Source organism: Conger conger, chromosome 13, assembly GCF_963514075.1.
Source record: "Conger conger chromosome 13, fConCon1.1, whole genome shotgun sequence".
NCBI lineage: Eukaryota > Metazoa > Chordata > Actinopteri > Anguilliformes > Congridae > Conger > Conger conger.
Window position 1 is genome coordinate 5,266,372 of NC_083772.1, and position 20,000 is coordinate 5,286,371.

The 20,000-nt window shown below is 49.6% G+C and overlaps 2 protein-coding genes across 2 annotated transcripts in view; one reads left to right on the forward strand and one right to left on the reverse strand.

Annotated features, from left to right (window-relative positions):
- The window catches only part of LOC133107299 (dapper homolog 3-like), a 14,378-nt gene extending 6,479 nt beyond the window's left edge, over positions 1-7,899 (forward strand). The window contains 4 exon segments of the mRNA XM_061216291.1: positions 2,690-2,819; positions 3,679-3,807; positions 5,783-6,036; positions 6,038-7,899. Of these exon segments, the coding sequence (XP_061072275.1) occupies positions 2,690-2,819; positions 3,679-3,807; positions 5,783-6,036; positions 6,038-7,174 (1,650 nt within the window). The 3' untranslated portion in view covers positions 7,175-7,899.
- A 5,025-nt stretch (positions 7,900-12,924) lies between these two features.
- Positions 12,925-18,189, reverse strand: c5ar1 (complement C5a receptor 1). The gene is made up of 2 exons (XM_061217691.1): positions 18,151-18,189; positions 12,925-13,946 (listed from the first exon to the last, which is right to left on the reverse strand). Exon 2 carries the CDS (start codon positions 13,939-13,941, stop codon positions 12,925-12,927), a length of 1,017 nt encoding a protein of 338 aa, XP_061073675.1. The 5' UTR covers positions 13,942-13,946; positions 18,151-18,189.
- Positions 18,190-20,000: the final 1,811 nt, after the last annotated feature.

Sequence of the window (20,000 nt, forward strand, 5' to 3'; positions counted from 1 at the left end):
ATGGTCGATGTGAACAATAACTGAAGCTCCTGACCCGTATCTTCATGATTTTATACATTGCACGGCTGCCACACATTACATTGCATTACATTAATGGCATGTGGCGGACGCCAACCACCGCGGATCCCAGTCATGTTCCTTAACCACGACGCTACGCCACCCTGTTTCACACGATTTGCTGATTAGATAATCGAACGCACTAGTATGTGCACAGGTGTTCCTAATAAAGTGCTCGGTGGGTGTATTCCTTGTCATAGTTATGGTTATAGCTACAGTTCATAGTGTGGATGGGGCTTTAGGTGGAGGAACCTTTTTACTGGAGAGGGAATCTTCACTGGAGTGGGAACTGGAGAGGGAGTAAGGGGGGAGAGCGAGATTGGAGGGGAAACTAGGTTAGGGTACTATGGAGCTATCAGGCTGCTCGCTGGGCCCTGTTCTTTATCCTGGCTGTCAGACCCCTGCTGTGTTTCCACCCCCTCCCGCCCCGTCCCCTCCCCTTGCCACCGGCCTACTTTCCCCGCTCCGTAGCGTTGCCTCTGTGCTCTCCAGGTGAGGAGGGAGTCACTGCGTCAAGGTGAACTCCGCTGGGCCCCCTCTGCACAGCGGGGCGGGACAGGGCGGGGCAGGAGAGCGGGGGGTTAGTTCTTGGAGACATGAATGGAGTGAAAATGCAGGCTCCTTTTCATCCGTATCTGTGCCAGAACACTCGCCACATACCTCACCCGGTCTGGGCTTTATGTGTCCTTTTTAGGGTATGAAAACATTCCCCTGGAGGCAGGCTGTTTTTTACCACGTGTTCTGTCTTCTGACCCGACAGGACAGCTGGCCAAAACACCAAAGAGACTCCAAAACACACGTCACGCTTTCCTCTGCCCAACGAAAATGTGGTCTGGAATTATGAATGTTTGTTTATGGTGTGCTGCAAAAATTGTTGGACTTTCTTTATATGTTTCCGTGAATACGTCACAATGCTGTAAAAAGCTTTATGAATAAACTGTTGCGGAAATGAATCTACGTTGTCAGTGACATTTGCACCGTGAGCATTATTGGCTGCGAAACTAAGGTGGCATTAATGGTTTATGAACACACCCTTGATTTATGAGGTCACTGGAGCTCATTCATCTGCATGTTGCGCAGCGGGAATCGACCCGCGCGAGGAAATCGGCCGCGTTTGGCCGCGCGTGATTGAACCCCGTGCGTGCGCCATTGCCAATGACCCGTGAGCGCAATAGCGCGCATGTAAACGTGGAAAAAAGCAAAACAAAACCAAAAAAACCCATCGCAGCATCAATCCCGCGAATTGCTCGCTCTCTGAATTATTCAGCTGCCATTAACTTCCAACGTTGAGCTCCCAGCTGGGTGCGCGTGCCGGCTGTTTTCGCGTGACTGTCCGCGATCTGAACGCAACTGCGGTTCTGTACATCAATTCCTCGTTCCGACCCGCGGAGTTTCACGTCAGAAAGATCCGAAATAAGAGCGAAAGGTCAATCGCGAGATAAGCGCTAATATTTTGAATAAACAATGAGCTTCTCAGAAAGCAGCAGTGTCATCGATAGGCTATTTATAACTCACTGCCGTCTCGCCTAGAGCACTCATCAGTCTTTGGGAGGATGTATGCGTGTGTGATAGATAGTCTTTGCTGTCTCTGTGTCTTTACAATGCATCTTTTTTGCCTGCTGGTCTCTATGTAGTTTAGAGGTAGGATATTCTCACTTCTTGTACTGCCCTTTATCGTGCCATATTTCCCATTCAGTTTAATTTGGGGCAAGCTAAAATAACGTGTTTGCCGGTGGCATTAATGAATAAAACAAGTGATTTAGACCATTGCAAATTCTTAAAAATCACAATTATGTCTATAGACTGTGTAAGTCGACTTCTGAGCTACTGAAATAATACAGGGAAGTCATTGCTAACAATTACACTGGGGTTGCATGCATCCAAGTGGTTGCAATAAGAAATGAACCAATTTACATATCAACTGTGTGTTCATGTGTGTGTGTTCATGTGTGTGTGTAGCTGTGCATGTGTGTGTGAGTGTGTGTCGCTGTGTGTGTGTGTGTGTGTGTGTGTAGCTGTGCATATGTGTGTGTGCATGTGCATGTTTTCTGCGGTGTGAATGTGTAGCTGTGTGCGTCTGTGTTTTGCCGTGTGCATGTGTTGCTGTGTGTGTGTGTGTGTGTGTGTGTAGCTGTGCATATGTGTGTGTGCATGTTTTTTGCGGTGTGAATGTGTAGCTGTGTGTGTCTGTGTTTTGCGGTGTGCATGTGTTGGTGTGTGTGTGTGTGTGTGTGTGTGTGTGTGTAGCTGTGCATATGTGTAGCTGTGTGTGTCTGTGTTTTGCGGTGTGCATGTGTTGCTGTGTGTGTGTGTGTGTGTGTGTGTGTGTGTTTTTCGCGGTGTGAATGTGTAGCAGTGTGTCTGTGTTTTGCCATGTGCATGTATTGCTGTGTGTGTGTGTAGCTGTGCATATGTGTGTGTACATGTTTTTTGCGGTGTGAATGTGTAGCTGTGTGTGTGTGTGTGTGTATGTGTGTGTGTGTGTGTGTGTGTGTTACTGTGTGTGTTGCTGTGTGTGTGTGTGTGTGTTACTGTGTGTGTGTGTGTGTGTTACTGTGTGTGTGTGTGTGTGTGTGTGTGTGTGTTACCGTGTGTGTCCCTGCGTGTGACAGTCCTGGTGTCTGTGTTACAGAACAGCCTGCAGAGCCCGCCCTGGGGCCTGATGGCGGCGCTGGCCCAGCTGGTGGGGGACCTGAGAGTGGACCTGGAGCCCGGCGGGGCCCAGCCCCAGGGCGACCCGGCAGAGAGCCGGTCCAGCTCAGGTACTGCCCCTGCGCCCGTCCCCCTCACCCCTGCCCTTTGACCCCTGGCCTGTGACCCGAGTCGGCTCCTGTCTTTAGACGGTCACTGCAACCTCTGGTGTCTGTTTCGTACTGTCAATCACAGGTTGACTGATCGCGTTTCAAATGTTCACTGATCAATGGCATTGTCACATAAGATGAGCTCAGAAGGTCTGCAGTGACGCTGGATCGATCGCCTTTGAGCTGAAACATGACAACACAGAAAACGCTGCACATGCACAATTACGGACTGTCACAAACCAACACTAAAAGATGCGGTGTAAAAATTAAGTCTGAATAGATGTATTGCCTTCGTATGTAGGGCGGCCTGTAGCGTAGTGGTTAAGGTAAAGGACTGGGACACACATGGTCGGTGGCTCTAATCCCGGTGTAGCCACAATAAGATTCACACAGCTGTTGGGCCCTTGAGCAAGGCCCTTAACCCTGCATTGCTCCAGGGGAGAATTGTCTCCTGCTTAGTCTCATTAACTGTACGTCACCCTGGATAAGAGTGTCTGCCAAATGCCAATAATGTCATGTAATGTAATGTAATTATAGTTTATACTGTAAATGGTTTATAGATTGGGAAACATTCAGATGTTTTAAAACTTTTAATGCAAACAATGCAGCTGGGAATCATTTTGTGAATAGTTTCAGGGGGTGTTTACTCCAAAATATGAAAAAGTTTAGAAATAAAATCTTACGTTTTACAGAATTCACATCAAGTGAGATATTTTGCAGTGGAGTGGATGCTGAAGTGTTGAACCCATTTTGAATGAAATAATGAGATGGCATGGACAGTCGATGTCAGTGTAACGCTGGCGTGGTGTTGCCTCCGCAGGGTTTTACGAGCTGAGTGCGGGCCAGCCCCTGGTGACCGTGTCCGACCCCTCTGTGTTCGGGGACCTCTCCTCCAGCAGCCTGGGGGAGGGCAGGGTGCCCTGCGTGGGAGAGAGACCCAAGTCTATCAGTGAGTATCATCCCAGTGTCACCCCTGCTGTTTCACACCTGCCACTCTCCTCCTGACGCTGCCACACTGCTGTTCTCAGGGTCCCGCACGTGGGAGACCCACCTGACCAATCGGTGAAAGAGTTGAGCAGGCATGCGTTACGTTACCTTACATTACATTACATTACATGTAATTTGGCTGAAATTTTTAGACTAAGCAGGTGAGAATCCTCCCCTGGAGCAATGCAGGGTTAAAGGCCTTGCACAAGGGCCCAACGGCTGTGCGGATCTTATTGTGTCTGTGACAGGCCACCCTGGTCATTCCCCTCTGACCGCTCGGTAAAAGAGTGAGGGACGCGGTCGCTCCTCACTGAGAGGTGAACGTACACAGTCGCTCTGCCACTCTGCTGCTTCCCCTGCCCCCTGGTTAGTCATAGCATCAGACCACACTGTGTGCTCATAGCATATCCACCGAGAGAGAAATGCTATTTGTACACACACACACAGGCACACACAGGCACACACACATTGTTGTTGAGTGTGCTGTTACAGTGCGTTGTTGAGTGTGCTGTTACAGTGCGTCGTTAGGTGTGCTGTTACAGTGCATTGTTGAGTGCGTCGTTGAGTGTGCTGTTACAGTGCGTTGTTGAGTGTGCTGTTACAGTGCGTTGTTGAGTGTGCTGTTACAGTGTGCTGTTACAGTGCGTCGTTGAGTGTGCTGTTACAGTGCGTCATTGAGTGTGCTGTTACAGTGCGTCGTTGAGTGTGCTGTTACAGTGTGCTGTTACAGTGCGTTGTTGTGTGTGATGTTATAGTGCGTTGTTGAGTGCGTCATTGAGTGTGCTGTTACAGTGCGTTGTTGAGTGTGCTGTTATAGTGCGTTGTTGAGTGTGCTGTTATAGTGCGTTGTTGAGTGTGTCGTTGAGTGTGCTGTTATAGTGCGTCGTTGAGTATGCTGTTACAGTGTGCTGTTACAGTGTGTTGTTGAGTGTGTCGTTGAGTGTGCTGTTATAGTGCGTTGTTGAGTGTGCTGTTACAGTGCGTTGTTGAGTGTGCTGTTACAGTGCGTTGTTGAGTGTGATGTTATAGTGCGTTTTTGAGTGCGTCGTTGAGTGTGCTGTTATAGTGCGTGTTGAGTGTGCTGTTATAGTGCGTTGTTGAGTGTGTCGTTGAGTGTGCTGTTATAGTGCGTCGTTGAGTGTGCTGTTACAGTGTGCTGTTACAGTGTGTTGTTGAGTGTGTCGTTGAGTGTGCTGTTATAGTGCATCGTTGAGTGCGTTGTTGAGTGTGCTGTTACAGTGCGTTGTTGAGTGTGCTGTTACAGTGCGTTGTTGAGTGTGCTGTTACAGTGCGTTGTTGAGTGTGCTGTTACAGTGCGTTGTTGAGTGTGCTGTTACAGTGCGTTGTTGAGTGTGCTGTTACAGTGCGTTGTTGAGTGTGCTGTTACAGTGCGTTGTTGAGTGTGCTGTTACAGTGCGTTGTTGAGTGCTTCTCTGACGATCAGCAGGCTGAAGCCAGGCAGGCTCAGTTTACCTACAGAGTTGCAGTCCTTGTGTCTGTGCTTGTGTGTGTTTGTGTGTGATATCACTGTGTGCATATGTGTGTGTATTTGACTGGGTGTGTGTGTGTGTGTGTGTGTGTGTGTGTTTGACTAGGGGTGTGTGTGTGTGTATGTGTGTGTGTTTGACTGAGGGTGTGTGCTGTGTGTGTTTGTGTGTATGGGTGTGTGTGTGTGTGTTTGACTGAGGGTGTGTGCTGTGTGTGTGTATATGTATGTGTGTGTGTGCGTTTGACTGTGGGTGTGTGTGTGTGTGTGTGTGTGTGTGTGAGTGTGTGTGTGTGGGCGTGTGTGTGTGAGTGTGTATGTGTATATGTATGTGTGTGTGTGTGTGTATGTGTGTGTGAGTGTGTATATGTATGTGTATGTGTGTGTGTATGTGTGTGTGTGTGTGTGTTTGGGTTCTTTCCCCAGCTGATCTGAGGTTTTCTCTCCACAGGCGACATCTTCATGGCCAGGCGTGACGGGCTGCTGGAGCCCTGCCCGCGGCCGGCGGTTCCCCGGTCCTTCTCCGCCCCGTACGCATCTCTGGAGGGCATCGCGGAGGGGGTGGGGGAGGAGGACCCGTGCGCCTGGGGCTCTGAGTACCTGTCCCCCGGGCTGGAGGAGAGCCCCACGGCGGAGGACTTCCAGGAGGCCCTGCGGGTGGAGGGCTACATCCTGGGCCTGATCCAGCGGCGCGTCCTTCCCACCGCGGCCCAGCAAGCCGCGCACCACCCTGGGGCCAGAGAGCCGCGGCGTGGCCCGGCAGAGCAGCCTGCGCCGCAAGGAGGGCCCCGAGAGCCGCAACGCCTCCCCCGGCCTGCCGGGACTCGACAGCCCGTCCTGGGCCTTCCAGGGCCTGGAGGAGGAGCGGGGCGGCGGGGCCGAGGACTGCCTGCCCCCTCGGTACCCCCTCCCCCGGCCCGCCGCGCTGGACTACCCCTGCCGGGGCGCGGAGCCCAGCAGCAGCGAGCCCGATTCGCCCCAGCGCAGCGCAGACTCCCCGCGCACTCCGTCGCCCGGCGACCAGCTGGTGAGCGCCCACTACATCCCCGCCCAGCCCTGCCGGGCCGCGCCCTGCCGCGCCCCGCCCGCCCACCTCCTCCGCCCCGCCCACCGGCCCCCGGCCCCCGCCAAGCCCCAGCGGACTCCCTACTCCCCGGAGCGGGCCCCTCCCGCCAGCCGCTCCCGGGCCCCGCCCAGGAAGTGCCGGGGCGGCGAGGCGGACAGCCCCGGCCCCAGGAAGGCGGGCCGGCGGGCGGGGCGCTCGCAGTCGGAGAACAGCCTGCTGGGACAGCGGGCCGGCGAGCGCAAGTACAGCACGGTGGAGCGGGACGCGGGGCGGGGCTGCCAGGCCCGGCCGCGGAGGCCACAGCCGGGGAGTCTGGGATACCGCCGCTGGCGCTCCACCCAGGAGCTGAGCCAGGACGAGGGGGAGCCGGCCGGGGAGCAGGCCTCCCGGCGCCCGCGGAAGCCCCGCCCGCCCCCGCCGCCCTACCCGTACCCCTACGCCCCGCACCCCCACTACCGCCACGGGGACGGCGGGGAGGCGCCGCCCTGCCGGCCGGAGGAGGCGTACGGCGCGCCCCCCGCGGGCGAGTCGGAGAGCAGCCTGAGCGAGGCCGACTCCCGGGGCTCCAGCTCCCTCTCCACCGACTCGGACGAGAGCGGAGGGCTGGTCTGGCCCCAGCAGCTGCCCCCTCAGCTCAACGCCGCCGCCTCGCCCCCCAATCCGCCCGGCGGCCCCGCCCAGCCCAAGGCCTTCGTCAAGATCAAGGCCTCCCACGCCCTGAAGAAGAAGATCCTGAGGTTCCGCACCGGTTCCCTCAAAGTCATGACGACGGTCTGAAGTCACCCTGACTGCCCTGTCCTGAAGGCCACCGTGCCTACAACTACCATCATCCTCCGCTCATCCCCACTTCAGATTGAATCCTCTAACGGGGGGTGGACCAAAAACTCTCATCTGAAATGCCCCTTCTTCTACCTTCTGCTGCAGTTACGTGATGTCAAACGTATGGCATTATTCAGGGTCCTACTGTCCTTAACACTGTCCTCGCAGACAAATTCTAATGATGCACTGCATGGATAACACATAGGAAGCTGCCCCATCATTTTCTTTTAATTAAGATTCACGGGAAGAACGTTCATTTGTCAAGCTTGACTTGACTATTCACGAGTGTGTCTCGCAATGTTCATGCACACGTATTGCTAACAGCTTGGCGAGGTTCCTGGCTTGTGCCTCAGTCTCTCTAAAGGTACCCACCCCCACAATCCTAATAAACAACGTAGGCCCGTATTCACATTGATTTGATCGGTGCAGCGGTGAAAAGGAACCCCCGGCGTATTTGCGCTTAAACAGAAAGCCTCCTGAAGACTTGGGCACCCCGGCCGAGTGACGGCACTGCCGGCGCCCCAGAGAGAACGCTCTGCATTCGATCTCCTCCCAGCATGCAACGGGGCGAGTGGTCCTGTGCGTTCCGGTGTGTCGCCACACCTGTAGATCCCAGTACGTAACTGCCTGTGGCCTTGTATTTGTGAATGAATGTATCCTGTAAATAAAGAGATGTTACCTCACCCCCGTGTGGGTCAGCGAGTCCCAGCTGTGTTGGGAGCGTGGGTGGGGGAGGTGATGGGAAGGGTTTGAGATCGCAACTGAGACCTAGACAACACCATGCTGTGCATGGCGACATGGCTCAGGCAGTAAGAGCAGTCGTCTGGCAGTCGGAGGGTTGCCGGTTCGATCCCCCGCCCGGGCTGTGTCGAAGTGTCCCTGAGCAAGACACCTAACCCCAAATGCTCCTGACGAGCTGGTCGGCGCCTTGCATGGCAGCCAATCGCCGTCTGTGTGTGAGTGTGTGTATGAATGGGTGAATGAGAAGCATCAATTGTACAGCGCTTTGGATAAAGGCGCTATATAAATGGCAACCATTTACCATTTACCATGTGTGCCCATCTGTGCCTAGCTGAGCTGCTGAGATTATGTGCTGTCAGAGGGGGAGGGGTGGGGGGTCAAATCCATTTCCATTTCCATTTATTCTATTCAAGGAAATTAGTTGAAATTCAATTAATTATCTGAAGTATGCTTGTCGTGTTCGTCAAGGGCCTAATTGAATTTCACATTGTTTGCTGAATTGACTGACCTGTAATGGAACTGAACCTGCTGAACCCCTGGTGTCAAAGCAAGGGGCGGCGGGCACTGGTAAGCGCTTCCAGACAGGCGGACAGACAGACAGACAGGCGGACAGGCCACCCGCCCGGGGGGTCCTGCCCAGAACTGGGGCATTCTGGGAGATAAGTGCTGGTGTGACTCCGTGAGAGCTCCGAGCATCTCTACGGTGAAAACAAACCCCCCCCCTCCCCCCCCCCCTCCCCCCTCCCCCCTCCCCCCAGAGAGCTAATGAGATAATTATCCCCAGCTGGGCCTTAACGAGGCACAACCGACCTCCCACGTGGCCCTCCAAGACACTCTGCCTCCGACAGCTGATCCCAGACCAGGGAAGCCAGCCTCAATCCCAGTCCCCAAGTGTTGCTGCGACAAAAGCTGGAAATGATCCAGGATCAGCAGTTTTAAACAATACATCTCTCCTAAGGCTGGGACAGGCCGTTCAGAGCACTCTAACTGGGCTATACTGTCTCACTCACAGATTTACACATGAATATGCATGCATGTACACACACACACACACACGCACGCACAGATATAGACATGGCATGTACAGGAATATACACACACACAGATGGTACACACTCACTCCCCATCACACGTGTATATGCGCACTCATACATAGAAGCACATTAATGTACGCATTAATGCGCTTTCACACACAGACATGCCTATGAACATGAACGCAAACGCACACACTCACATGGAAAGTGTGTGTATGTTCACAGAAATGCGTAACAAACACACACACGAGTGGAGGGGAGAGGAGAAGATAAAAGGTGTTGTTCTCCCCGCGAAACTGAATTAAGAGTGCTCCCTTCTCTTTGTGCAGTTCATAAATATCCTCTGACACAGATCTGCTGAACTGTGCTGATGGGGGGGGGGGGGGAGAAGAAAGCGTTTCTGTAGCCCCCCCACCCCACCCCACCCCACCCGCTCCATCTGGACGCACTTACGCAGACCAGGAACCTGGAGTATTTCCTGTTGAGAAATTAGGGGGGGGGGGAGGGGCGGTGGACGGACGGCAGGGGGGGGCGGGCGGGGGGGGGGGGGCAGCAAGAGGGGTAAATTAAAACCAAGAAACCCAGAGAAGCAGAGAGAAAGAGCAGAGCGAGGGGGGAAGAGAGAGAAAGGATTGTTCAGCCCTTCCCTCCAACATCTGGCTTTGATTAGAGGAGAGAGGGAAACGGGGGGGGAAGTGGGGGAGGGGTGACTGAGTGAGGTGGGGGCGGGGGGGAAAGGAGGAAATGATGTCGTTCGGTTCGGTTGGAGCTCCTGTGCGGACTGAGTGTGTTCTACCTCTCTGTATCAGACGGCCCCGTTCTTTACTCTCCAGCCTGGATGAGCTAATGTGAGTCTCAGCAGATGAGCCGTTTACAATCATCCCCCTGCTCCTACACACACACACACACACACCCTCTGTCTGTTACAATCATCCCCCTGCCCCTACATGCACACACCCTCTGTCTGTTACAATCATCCCCTGCCCCTACACACACACACACACCCTCTGTAACCATCATCCCCCTGCCCCTACACACACATCCTCTGTCCATTACAATCATCCCCCTGCTCCTACACACACACACCCTCTGTCTGGTCTCTCATTTTTCCTTCTCCCTCGCCTCCTCCCCTCTTCTCTCCCATCTTCCTCTGTCCCAATCTTTCATGAAATAAAACCCTCCTTATTAATTTCCTTCCTCAGGAACTTTTATTCCTCTCAACTTCATATTCAAATTGTAATGACTTTTCAATGTACAGCATTATAAAGGCAGGTTGCAATTTATTTTGTCAGACAGTTTCTCAGATTAATTTCTCTCTCTCTCTCTCTCTCTCTCTCCCTCTCTCCTCTCTCTCTCTCTCTCTCTCCTCTCTCTCTCCTCTCTCTCTCTCTCTCTCTCTCTCTCTCCTCTCTCTCTCTCTCCTCTCTCTCTCTCTCTCTCGCTCTCTCTCTCTCTCTTTGCACACTCCACTTATGCTGATCCAAAGGAATTCGTCATGCTTTTTTTCCTAATGGATGCGTGCCAGCGCATTCTCAGTGAACCGTTTGTTTGAGTGATATATTTTACCAATACTTGAATGTGAACAGTGCAGAACGTTTCCTCCCCCCTGAGTCCCCATCCCCTTGCCAACCATCACTAAAAACACATGCCATTCTTTGTGAGTTTTGGTCCAATTTTTCACTGTGAAACACTAGAGAATGTGTTTTGCATAGTCGTGACCGGTTTTAAATAGATTAATAATCCTAGAAACACGATTGCGCTGCCCAGCAGAATATATGATGAATGTGAATGACACCTAGTGAAGGCCATTTGAAAACAGAAAGGTTACAGAGTGTGAAAAGAAAAGGTATGCTATGAACTCAAAGGCAATGAGAGGTGGCAGGTGGGAATTGATCCTGTTCTGCAGGCAGACCAGTGCCAGAATCCGAGTTCAGCCAAAGCCCGTTCCGCTGGCTGTTCTCAAATGTCACGTCTGGTGAATCCAGGATATCGGGGGACTGCCACAATGCTGGAATGTCAATTCTGCGCTGCATTTCTGGAACCCCAAAGGGTGTGGCGGCAGCGACACGAGAGAGGATTTTTACCGGAGGATTCCCTCTAACCGATCTGTCTCTTGTTGCATTTGTTTGTTTTGTACCTCTTAAAACCGCTTGAAATAACCCCTCATAATGTCTCCCTTTTTAAATATGTTCCGTGTCAACAGTTGTAAGTAAAGACAACAAAGCAATAATTCGCAAATCATATTCTACTTTAATAAAAAAACAAAAAAAAAACAACAGACTAATATCAAATTATATTAATACAGAGAAATATATCAATACATTGCTGATGGGCCCCACACGTTAAATCATTCCTTTAAAAATTCAGGTTGGAAAGTTAGTTTTAGTGATGACCTGGCCAAATTGTGTTTATGAAGAAAAATAATCGTTTTAATAATGGACAGTAAGTGATAATATGCTCAAGATTTTATAATGTTGACCACAAAAATCTTCTTCTTTTTTTTCAATTGACGGTCACTCCATACAGTTTCTCAACTGAACAAACACTGCCCTCTGCTGTGTGGTCTTGCAACTGCAGGTTCTGAAAGGATTTGCCAGACAAGCGAAGTTCATAAGGACCGCAAACAACAGACACACCGATATGTCGGAAATGGCGGTTTTGTACAAAGAATCTAAAGCGCAAATACACTATACAGTAATCTAATACAAGCGTATGGTTTGTATGAGAAGACTGTCTTAATGCAAATAATGACTTGCAAGCCATATACTTCTCAGTAATGTCAAAATACATTTGTGTATAGACCTTTCTGTCTAACCATTTAAAAACAGAAACATAGCAGCTGTAATGTAACTGTAAAGTTTATTTTGAGTGTAAGCGCAAGATAATATTTTGCAGAGCAAAGTGTATATTCATATACATATACATATGTTCAAATGCCACAAAACGCATGGCCCATGGCCTGGCAGCCATTTTGGAGTGTATTTGTCTGTGAACAGATTAACCTGGAAAAGTGTTATGTTTTTGGATTACAGCAATAAAGAGAACAACTTCTGAAGTCCAGGTATAGGTACACATTTCTAGTCATGTTTATAGAAACACTTCAGTATTAAGAAAAATACTTTGTATAAAGAAAAACCTTCCAACTCATCAAGTTATTTACAGTTGTATGTATAAGCATCGAATGGTTGTACATGAGACAAAATTCCTATTAATATTTGTTTATGCATGGCAGTTGCAATGGCATATAGCAGGGTAATTACATTACATTACATGACATTATTGGCATTTAGCAGACGCTCTTATCCAGAGTGACATACAGTGGATAAGACAATCCTCCCCTGGAGCAATGCAGGGTTAAGGGCCTTGCTCAAGGGCCCAACAGCTGTGCAGATCTTATTGTGGCTACACCGGGATTAGAACCACCGACCTTATATGTCCCAGTCATTTACCTTAACCACTACGCTACAGGCTGCCCCTGTTATATGCCAGATTAAGGTATCTGCCACAAGCGACAAGTCGTTTAAAATGGTGAGATGTAACGCAGTCTGGGAATGTGGCAAAATAAGCAAATAGTAGGTTATACTACTGTCGTTTATTTTCTCATTTTTATATAAAAAAACAAAAAAACTGACAGGTTAAAAAAAGAGTCACCCCCACTCCTCCAGCCTCGCGCGGCTGTCCCCTCTCCCCAGCCCAGCCCAGCCCCCTCTCCCCAGCCCAGCCCCCTCTCCCCAGCCCTGTTCCCTCTCCCCAGCCCTGTCCCCTCTCCCCAGCCCTGCCCCCTCTCCCCAGCCCTGTTCCCTCTCCCCAGCCCTGTCCCCTCTCCCCAGCCCTGCCCCCTCTCCCCAGCCCTGTCCCCTCTCCCCAGCCCAGCCCCCTCTCCCCAGCCCTGCCCCCTCTCCCCAGCCCAGCCCCCTCTCCCCAGCCCTGCCCCTACACGCTTTTCTCCTGGAGGTTGTCGCTGGTGCTCTTGGTGTTGACGCTGCCGGGCGCCCCGCGGGCCGGCTCCTCGCCCAGGAAGCTGAAGAGGCCTCGGACGGAGCGCCTCAGGCTGTCCTTGAAGCTGCGCCCCAGGCACACGTAGAGCAGCGGGTTGAGGCAGCAGTTGAAGTAGGCCAGGCACAGCGTCAGCACGCCGGCCAGCCTGACGCCGGGCCGCCGCGGGGAGTCGGCCGGGACCAGCAGCGCCGCCAGGCTGGTCACGTGGAGCGGGAGCAGGCACGCGAAGAAGCTGACCACCACGGCGCAGATGACCCGCAGCGTGCGAGGCGACCGCGCGCCGCCCGCCCCCCGCACCGTCCGGCAGTACACCACGCCGTGGCACGCCACGATGACCAGGAAGGGCAGCGCGAAGCCCAGCACGGAGCGCAGGGCCTCCAGCGTCCAGGCCACCGCGCGCGTCAGCGGCGGGCTCTCGCACACCACCTTGGCGCGGCCCATGACGCGCTCCTCCATGTGCAGCGCGTGCGGCAGGCTGAGGAGCAGCGCCAGCACCCACACCCCCAGGCAGGCCCAGCCGGCCCGCCGCGCCGTCCGATGGTTCTGGCACCACACGGGCCGGCTGACCAGCAGCCAGCGGTCCAGGCTGATGAGCACCAGCAGCAGCACGCTGCAGTACATGGTGAGGTTGAAGACGCCGCTCAGCAGCTTGCAGCCCAGCCAGCCGTAGGGCCAGTGCTGGTCCCGGGCCAGAGGCACCATCAGCAGGGGCAGCGACAGGCAGCACAGCAGGTCGGCCAGCGCCAGGTGGCTGAACCACTGCGTGTTGGCGGAGCGCGGCATGCGGAACACCGTCACCCAGGCCACCACGGCGTTGCCGGGGACGCCCAGCAGGAACACCAGGCCGTAGCACACCAGGGCGGCCGTCTGGGGCGGGCCCAGGGCCGAGGGGCCTTCCACTATCAAATCGCGGTAGTCATCCGTGGAGTTCCCGTAGTCGTAGTCGTCCATGTCCTCTTCGAGAGGCGACACGCATCACATTCAAAGAAGAGAGAGTAAAGAAAGGGTGACTCTACTTTTAATTGTACAGTGATTGACAAAAATCCTCAACTTTCATAATCCTAATAGCTTGCAAAGGCAAACATAAACTTGCTTAGGGCTCAGGGCTCCAGACTGCTACTAAATGGTTACATTTTTTGACCATTTTTCTTGGCAGTGCGACCAAGGTGGCACAGGGGTGACCAAAAACATTTTTTATTTTATATTATTATTATTTGCTCTTTCATCCTTCGATCCCCCAGCATACCCTTCACTTTCTGGTCCCTCAATTCATTACATTCCTTCTCTCTCTCTCCCTCTCTCTCTCTCTCTCTCTCTCTCTCTTTCTTGTTTCCTCAGCCTCTGCTGTTTTATCTTCATCTCTCCTCTCTCTGTTGCTCACTGTCGTCTCTGACTCTCTGTGTCTCTGTGTCTCTGTGTCTCCGTGTCTCTGGTTCTCTGTGTCTCTGACTGTCTGTGTCTCTGTGTCTCTGGTTCTCTGTGTCTCTGACTCTCTGTGTCTCTGTTTCTCTGACTCTCTGTGTCTCTGGCCCTCTGTGTCTCTGTGTCTCTGACTCTCCGTGTCTCTGTGTCTCTGACTGTCTGTGTCTCTGTGGCTCTGTGTCTCTGACTCTCTGTGTCTCTGACTCTGTGTCTCCGTGTCTCTGGTTCTCTGTGTCTCTGACTCTCTGTGTCTCTGTTTCTCTGACTCTCTGTGTCTCTGTGTCTCTGGTTCTCTGACTCTCTGTGTCTCTGTGTCTCTGGTTCTCTGTGTCTCTGACTGTCTGTGTCTCTGTGTCTCTGTGTCTCTGACTCTCTGTGTCTCTGACTCTGTGTCTCCGTGTCTCTGACTCTCTGTGTCTCTGACTCTGTGTCTCCGTGTCTCTGGTTCTCTGTGTCTCCGTGTCTCTGACTCTCTGTGTCTCTGTGGCTCTGTGTCTCTGGTTCTCTGTGTCTCTGACTCTCTGTGTCTCTGTTTCTCTGACTCTCTGTGTCTCTGTGTCTCTGGCCCTCTGTTTCTCTGACTCTCTGTGTCTCTGTGTCTCTGGTTCTCTGTGTCTCTGACTCTCTGTGTCTCTGTTTCTCTGTGTCTCCGTGTCTCTGGCCCTCTGTTTCTCTGGCCCTATGTTTCTCTGGCTCTCTGTTTATCTGACTCTCTGTGTCTCTGACTCTCCGTTTCTCTGTGTCTCTGGCTCTCTGTGTCTCTGACTCTCTGTGTCTCTGGCCCTCTGTGTCTCTGACTCTCTGTGTCTCTGGCCCTCTGTGTCTCTGTGTCTCTGACTCTCCGTGTCTCTGGCCCTCTGTGTCTCTGACTCTCTGTGTCTCTGTGTCTCTGACTCTCCGTGTCTCTGGCTCTCTGTGTCTCTGACTCTCTGTGTCTCTGACTCTGTTTCTCTCTCCTTCTTCCCTCCGTCTCAGTCACTTGCTTGTCCCTCCCCCTTCTGAAACCGCATAGTGCAAATTTCCTCTTGCGAAACAGAGAAAGGGATCATCTGCCTCTTGATCAGAGGTTAGAGCTGCTTGCCTGCCTTAGTACTTATATAATCAATTACCAATTTATTTTATTTTTCTCAGCCAATTAATCGGTTTCCCTATAATTCATTCATTCATACTTTTGCATTTACAGTAAGATCGTTTCACAATACAGGAGTGGTCACGTTGGTCCTGGAGACTGCAGAGACCCACAGTACTTGTGGGTAATGACCACACCAACATGCAACCTTTCAGAGGCCTTAGCAGACTATTTATAAGCAGGGAGCATACATGATGTAAAGGCGGAAACTGTAATAATTTGCCATCTTAAAAAGAGTCAAATGTAATAAAGCTAAAGACATTTTAAAATTTTTACAAGCAATCTTGAGCCTTTTTAATAGTATTTTTGCCATACCACATGTCACAAGGCTGATATGAACTGGCTTAATCGTTTATGGGATGTGTTTATATTATTATTATTTGCTCTTTCATCCTTCGATCCCCCAGCATACCCTTCACTTTCTGGTCCCTCAATTCATTACATTCCTTCTCTCTCTCTCCCTCTCTCTCTCTCTCTCTCTCTCTCTCTCTCTCTCTCTCTCTCTCTCTCTCTTTCTTGTTTCCTCAGCCTCTGCTGTTTTATCTTCATCTCTCCTCTCTCTGTTGCTCACTGTCGTCTCTGACTCTTTGTGTCTCTGTGTCTCTGTGTCTCCGTGTCTCTGGTTCTCTGTGTCTCTGACTGTCTGTGTCTCTGGTTCTCTGTGTCTCTGACTCTCTGTGTCTCTGTTTCTCTGACTCTCTGTGTCTCTGGCCCTCTGTGTCTCTGTGTCTCTGACTCTCCGTGTCTCTGTGTCTCTGACTGTCTGTGTCTCTGTGGCTCTGTGTCTCTGACTCTCTGTGTCTCTGACTCTGTGTCTCCGTGTCTCTGGTTCTCTGTGTCTCTGACTCTCTGTGTCTCTGTTTCTCTGACTCTCTGTGTCTCTGTGTCTCTGTGTCTCTGGTTCTCTGACTCTCTGTGTCTCTGTGTCTCTGGTTCTCTGTGTCTCTGACTGTCTGTGTCTCTGTGTCTCTGTGTCTCTGACTCTCTGTGTCTCTGACTCTGTGTCTCCGTGTCTCTGACTCTCTGTGTCTCTGACTCTGTGTCTCCGTGTCTCTGGTTCTCTGTGTCTCTGTTATTTTTCTCAGCCAATTAATCGGTTTCCCTATAATTCATTCATTCATACTTTTGCATTTACAGTAAGATCGTTTCACAATACAGGAGTGGTCACGTTGGTCCTGGAGACTGCAGAGACCCACAGTACTTGTGGGTAATGACCACACCAACATGCAACCTTTCAGAGGCCTTAGCAGACTATTTATAAGCAGGGAGCATACATGATGTAAAGGCGGAAACTGTAATAATTTGCCATCTTAAAAAGAGTCAAATGTAATAAAGCTAAAGACATTTTAAAATTTTACAAGCAATCTTGAGCCTTTTTAATAGTATTTTTGCCATACCACATGTCACAAGGCTGATATGAACTGGCTTAATCGTTTATGGGATGTGTAATAATACAGAACAATTTCAGCCTTTTAGTGGTAACACATTTTCATTCAAGAATCAAATATACAAGAGCCATTAAATATGTGATATACATTATAGAGGGTCTGAATACTTCAGTTTTAGATTTGTAATATATTTCCCAAAAATTCAAGAAACATGTTTTCACTTTGTTATTACGGGTTAGCTTATTGAGTATAAATTGTAAAATTTAAGAGGTCTGAATACTTTCTGAAGCGACTGTATAGCCATACATTTAGTTGTGGGTCGTAGGAGCAAGTCAGGTCTTTTTGTCTCGGTGTTTGGTGTAGCGTGTGTGTGTGAGTGACGGAGACGGCGGCTGTGGTGTAGAGAAAAGGAGACATGAAAATAACGGAGCATGTGACGAGTGATACTGTGGATATTTGCACGGCAAAATGAATTGTTGGCAGTTGGCCGAGTTTGATACCGTAGCTTATTTTCTAACCTCTCACTACATAGCCTATAATCTACATCGAATTGGTTACAATTGTTTGTGAAATTAAAATAATGGACGTTATCTACGCGTTTATGCTGTGCTGGTAGGTTACATTATTGCCAGCATCAAGTTGATGAAGCTATACCCCGACTGCGATATGTAACATTATGACGATTACATTTACTTGAAGCTAATGGATGTTAATTGACTAAATTAAGATGAACGTTGACACCGGTGGTCATGTAGTTGGACTCTCCCTTCTCGAGAATCTCAACTTTCCTGCATATGTTAACTTTCATTCACCATCAGTATTTTAGTTTCACCATCAGTATTTCACTAAATTTGACATTAGAGTGTTGTTCCAAACACTAAAACAGTACAACGTGACAACTTTAATTGAATTTCGTATTGGCTCAAATGCGGGCCATTTCTCAAATGGCGTTTCAACTGCATGGGTTTATAATTGGATTGTTTCCAAAAGCATACAGTTCCACTGTCACATTACATGAACTGGCAGTGACCAAATCCAATCCTAAAACCAAAAGGGTAACACCAAAAAAATAAAACGTTTCTCATAATAGTACATTTTACACGTCGCTCATGAACCAAATGTTATTTCCTACTTGAAGACACTTTATAACAGTTATCCGAAATGTAATCCTAGGGGAATAAAAATCAGGAGAAGAAAGGCCAAGAAAATTTTATATTTTACCTCCGTGTGCTCTCCCGAGCTGTGGGTCCTAGTTTGATGAGTTGGAGTGAGAAATGAACTATGCTTCTCAGTTACCAAATCGTTGCATTGCAGGAAGGAAGTGATCGCAACAGCAGCATCTTTTTTATGTCCGACACCACTCTAGGGATCCAGCATGACAATCTACTAAAATGTGCAAAGTCAAATGAAATATATTTTAATATATTTCCATGAGATTCACTTCTACTGTCAGATCACCGAGTGCAAAAGCAGTGGCTGAGCTATGAAATATTAAATATACCTGTTTGTCTATGTGTGCGCGCGCGCGCGCGTGTGTGTGTGTGTGTGTGTGTGTGTGTTTGGGGTGTTACTGTTTCTCAAATACATTGACATACTGATAATTGGAATGATTATAGAGAAAGGGATGATGTAGAACGAGAAAAACTTAGAGTGCGTATAACAGGAAGCTGGACTGGGTGGCATGAAAACGACCCAGAAAAGTACATGCAGTACATCAGCAGCGAGGGGAAGTGGATAATCAATTTTGATGATGAATCTGATGGAAATGTAAGTGTGAAGATGCAATTGTGGATATTAAATATCCGGAAATGATTAGATGAAAAGGCTATGAGTTCTTGGTATAGGACATGAACGAGAAAGCAGTGAATCAGAACGAAATCATATGCATGCATGCTTGTGTGTGTGTCTGTGTGTGTGTGCGCGCGCGTGTGTGGGAGACTATGTCACACAGCATCTCAGCTTTTAAGGAATATTATTATTTTATTGTTGTCACAGATTATTACAGCAGCGTTTTTTTACAGCCAGAAAGTCGGATGTTCTATTTAAATATTTAACATGTTGTTTTGTATTTTAAATATGTACATGTTGTTCAGCGAATTAATACATTGTGTAAGACATTTTTTGTGTAATACAACACTGCGTATTTAATCTTCAATAAGTATATCAATGTGCCCTGTACATATGTTTTCAACAGAAATATTATCATAATACAATAAATTCTTCTTGAATCGCTCTGATGTTTTTCCAATGGTTATGACCTTGCCAGCAAGTTGCTTAGGAAAAACTAGGAAAAATAAAAACAGTTGGACAGAGGAATTACTTTCCTTTGTTGTTGAAAGTCAGTCTATTTCTATCAGAGGAGGGGGTGTTGCTCACCCATGGTGAAGGGGGGGGGGGGGGGGGGGGGGTGTTGGAATGTTGTATTATTTTGTAATGGCTGATTTCAACGGCAAATAAGAACTGATCAGGACATGATTCCCGTCATTGCTACTTTTTGTGAAATGTGTCAGCCAGGTTAGGGTTCAGGTTCGGGTAAGGGTACGAGGTGACTCTTCCTTTGATGTGCAGTGCGGAAAATGTTGCACCCCAAAGCAAGAAGGATAAGTTTAACAAGTGTGATTAGATCAAAATTATTGCTGTACACCCTTTTCCACGACTAAATGTTAACCACTACTGCGGAAATATTGTGACACGTTACCTGACAAAGCAATTCAGGACAGTGGCTTTTTATACTGCGAGAGACTTCTCAAAAACACTTCTGCTTTATGTGAGTAAGATTATCTTACTTTGCAAAGTGTAGCCTATTTATTTCTCCTCAGTAATGCTTATAAAACTATTTCTGTATTTCAGCAGTTCCTCTTTATTGTGTTGTGTTGTCGGCTGTTACCCTCTGACCGGGCTTTATGCAACAACACATCAGGAGAAAGATGCGTTTCAAAAGTAGGAAGGAAACGGTCACCACATACCATGGTAATTGAACCTTGGTCATCACATTTTATTTTATTATTTTTTTCAAAGAATCTCTCTTTGGATTTCTGTGGAATCCAGTATGTGTTTTTTTTGGAAATGTC

Excerpts from the sequence above, each read along its gene's own strand:
- c5ar1 (XM_061217691.1), bottom strand. The coding sequence starts at position 13,941 with ATGGACGACTACGACTACGGGAACTCCACGGATGACTACCGCGATTTG.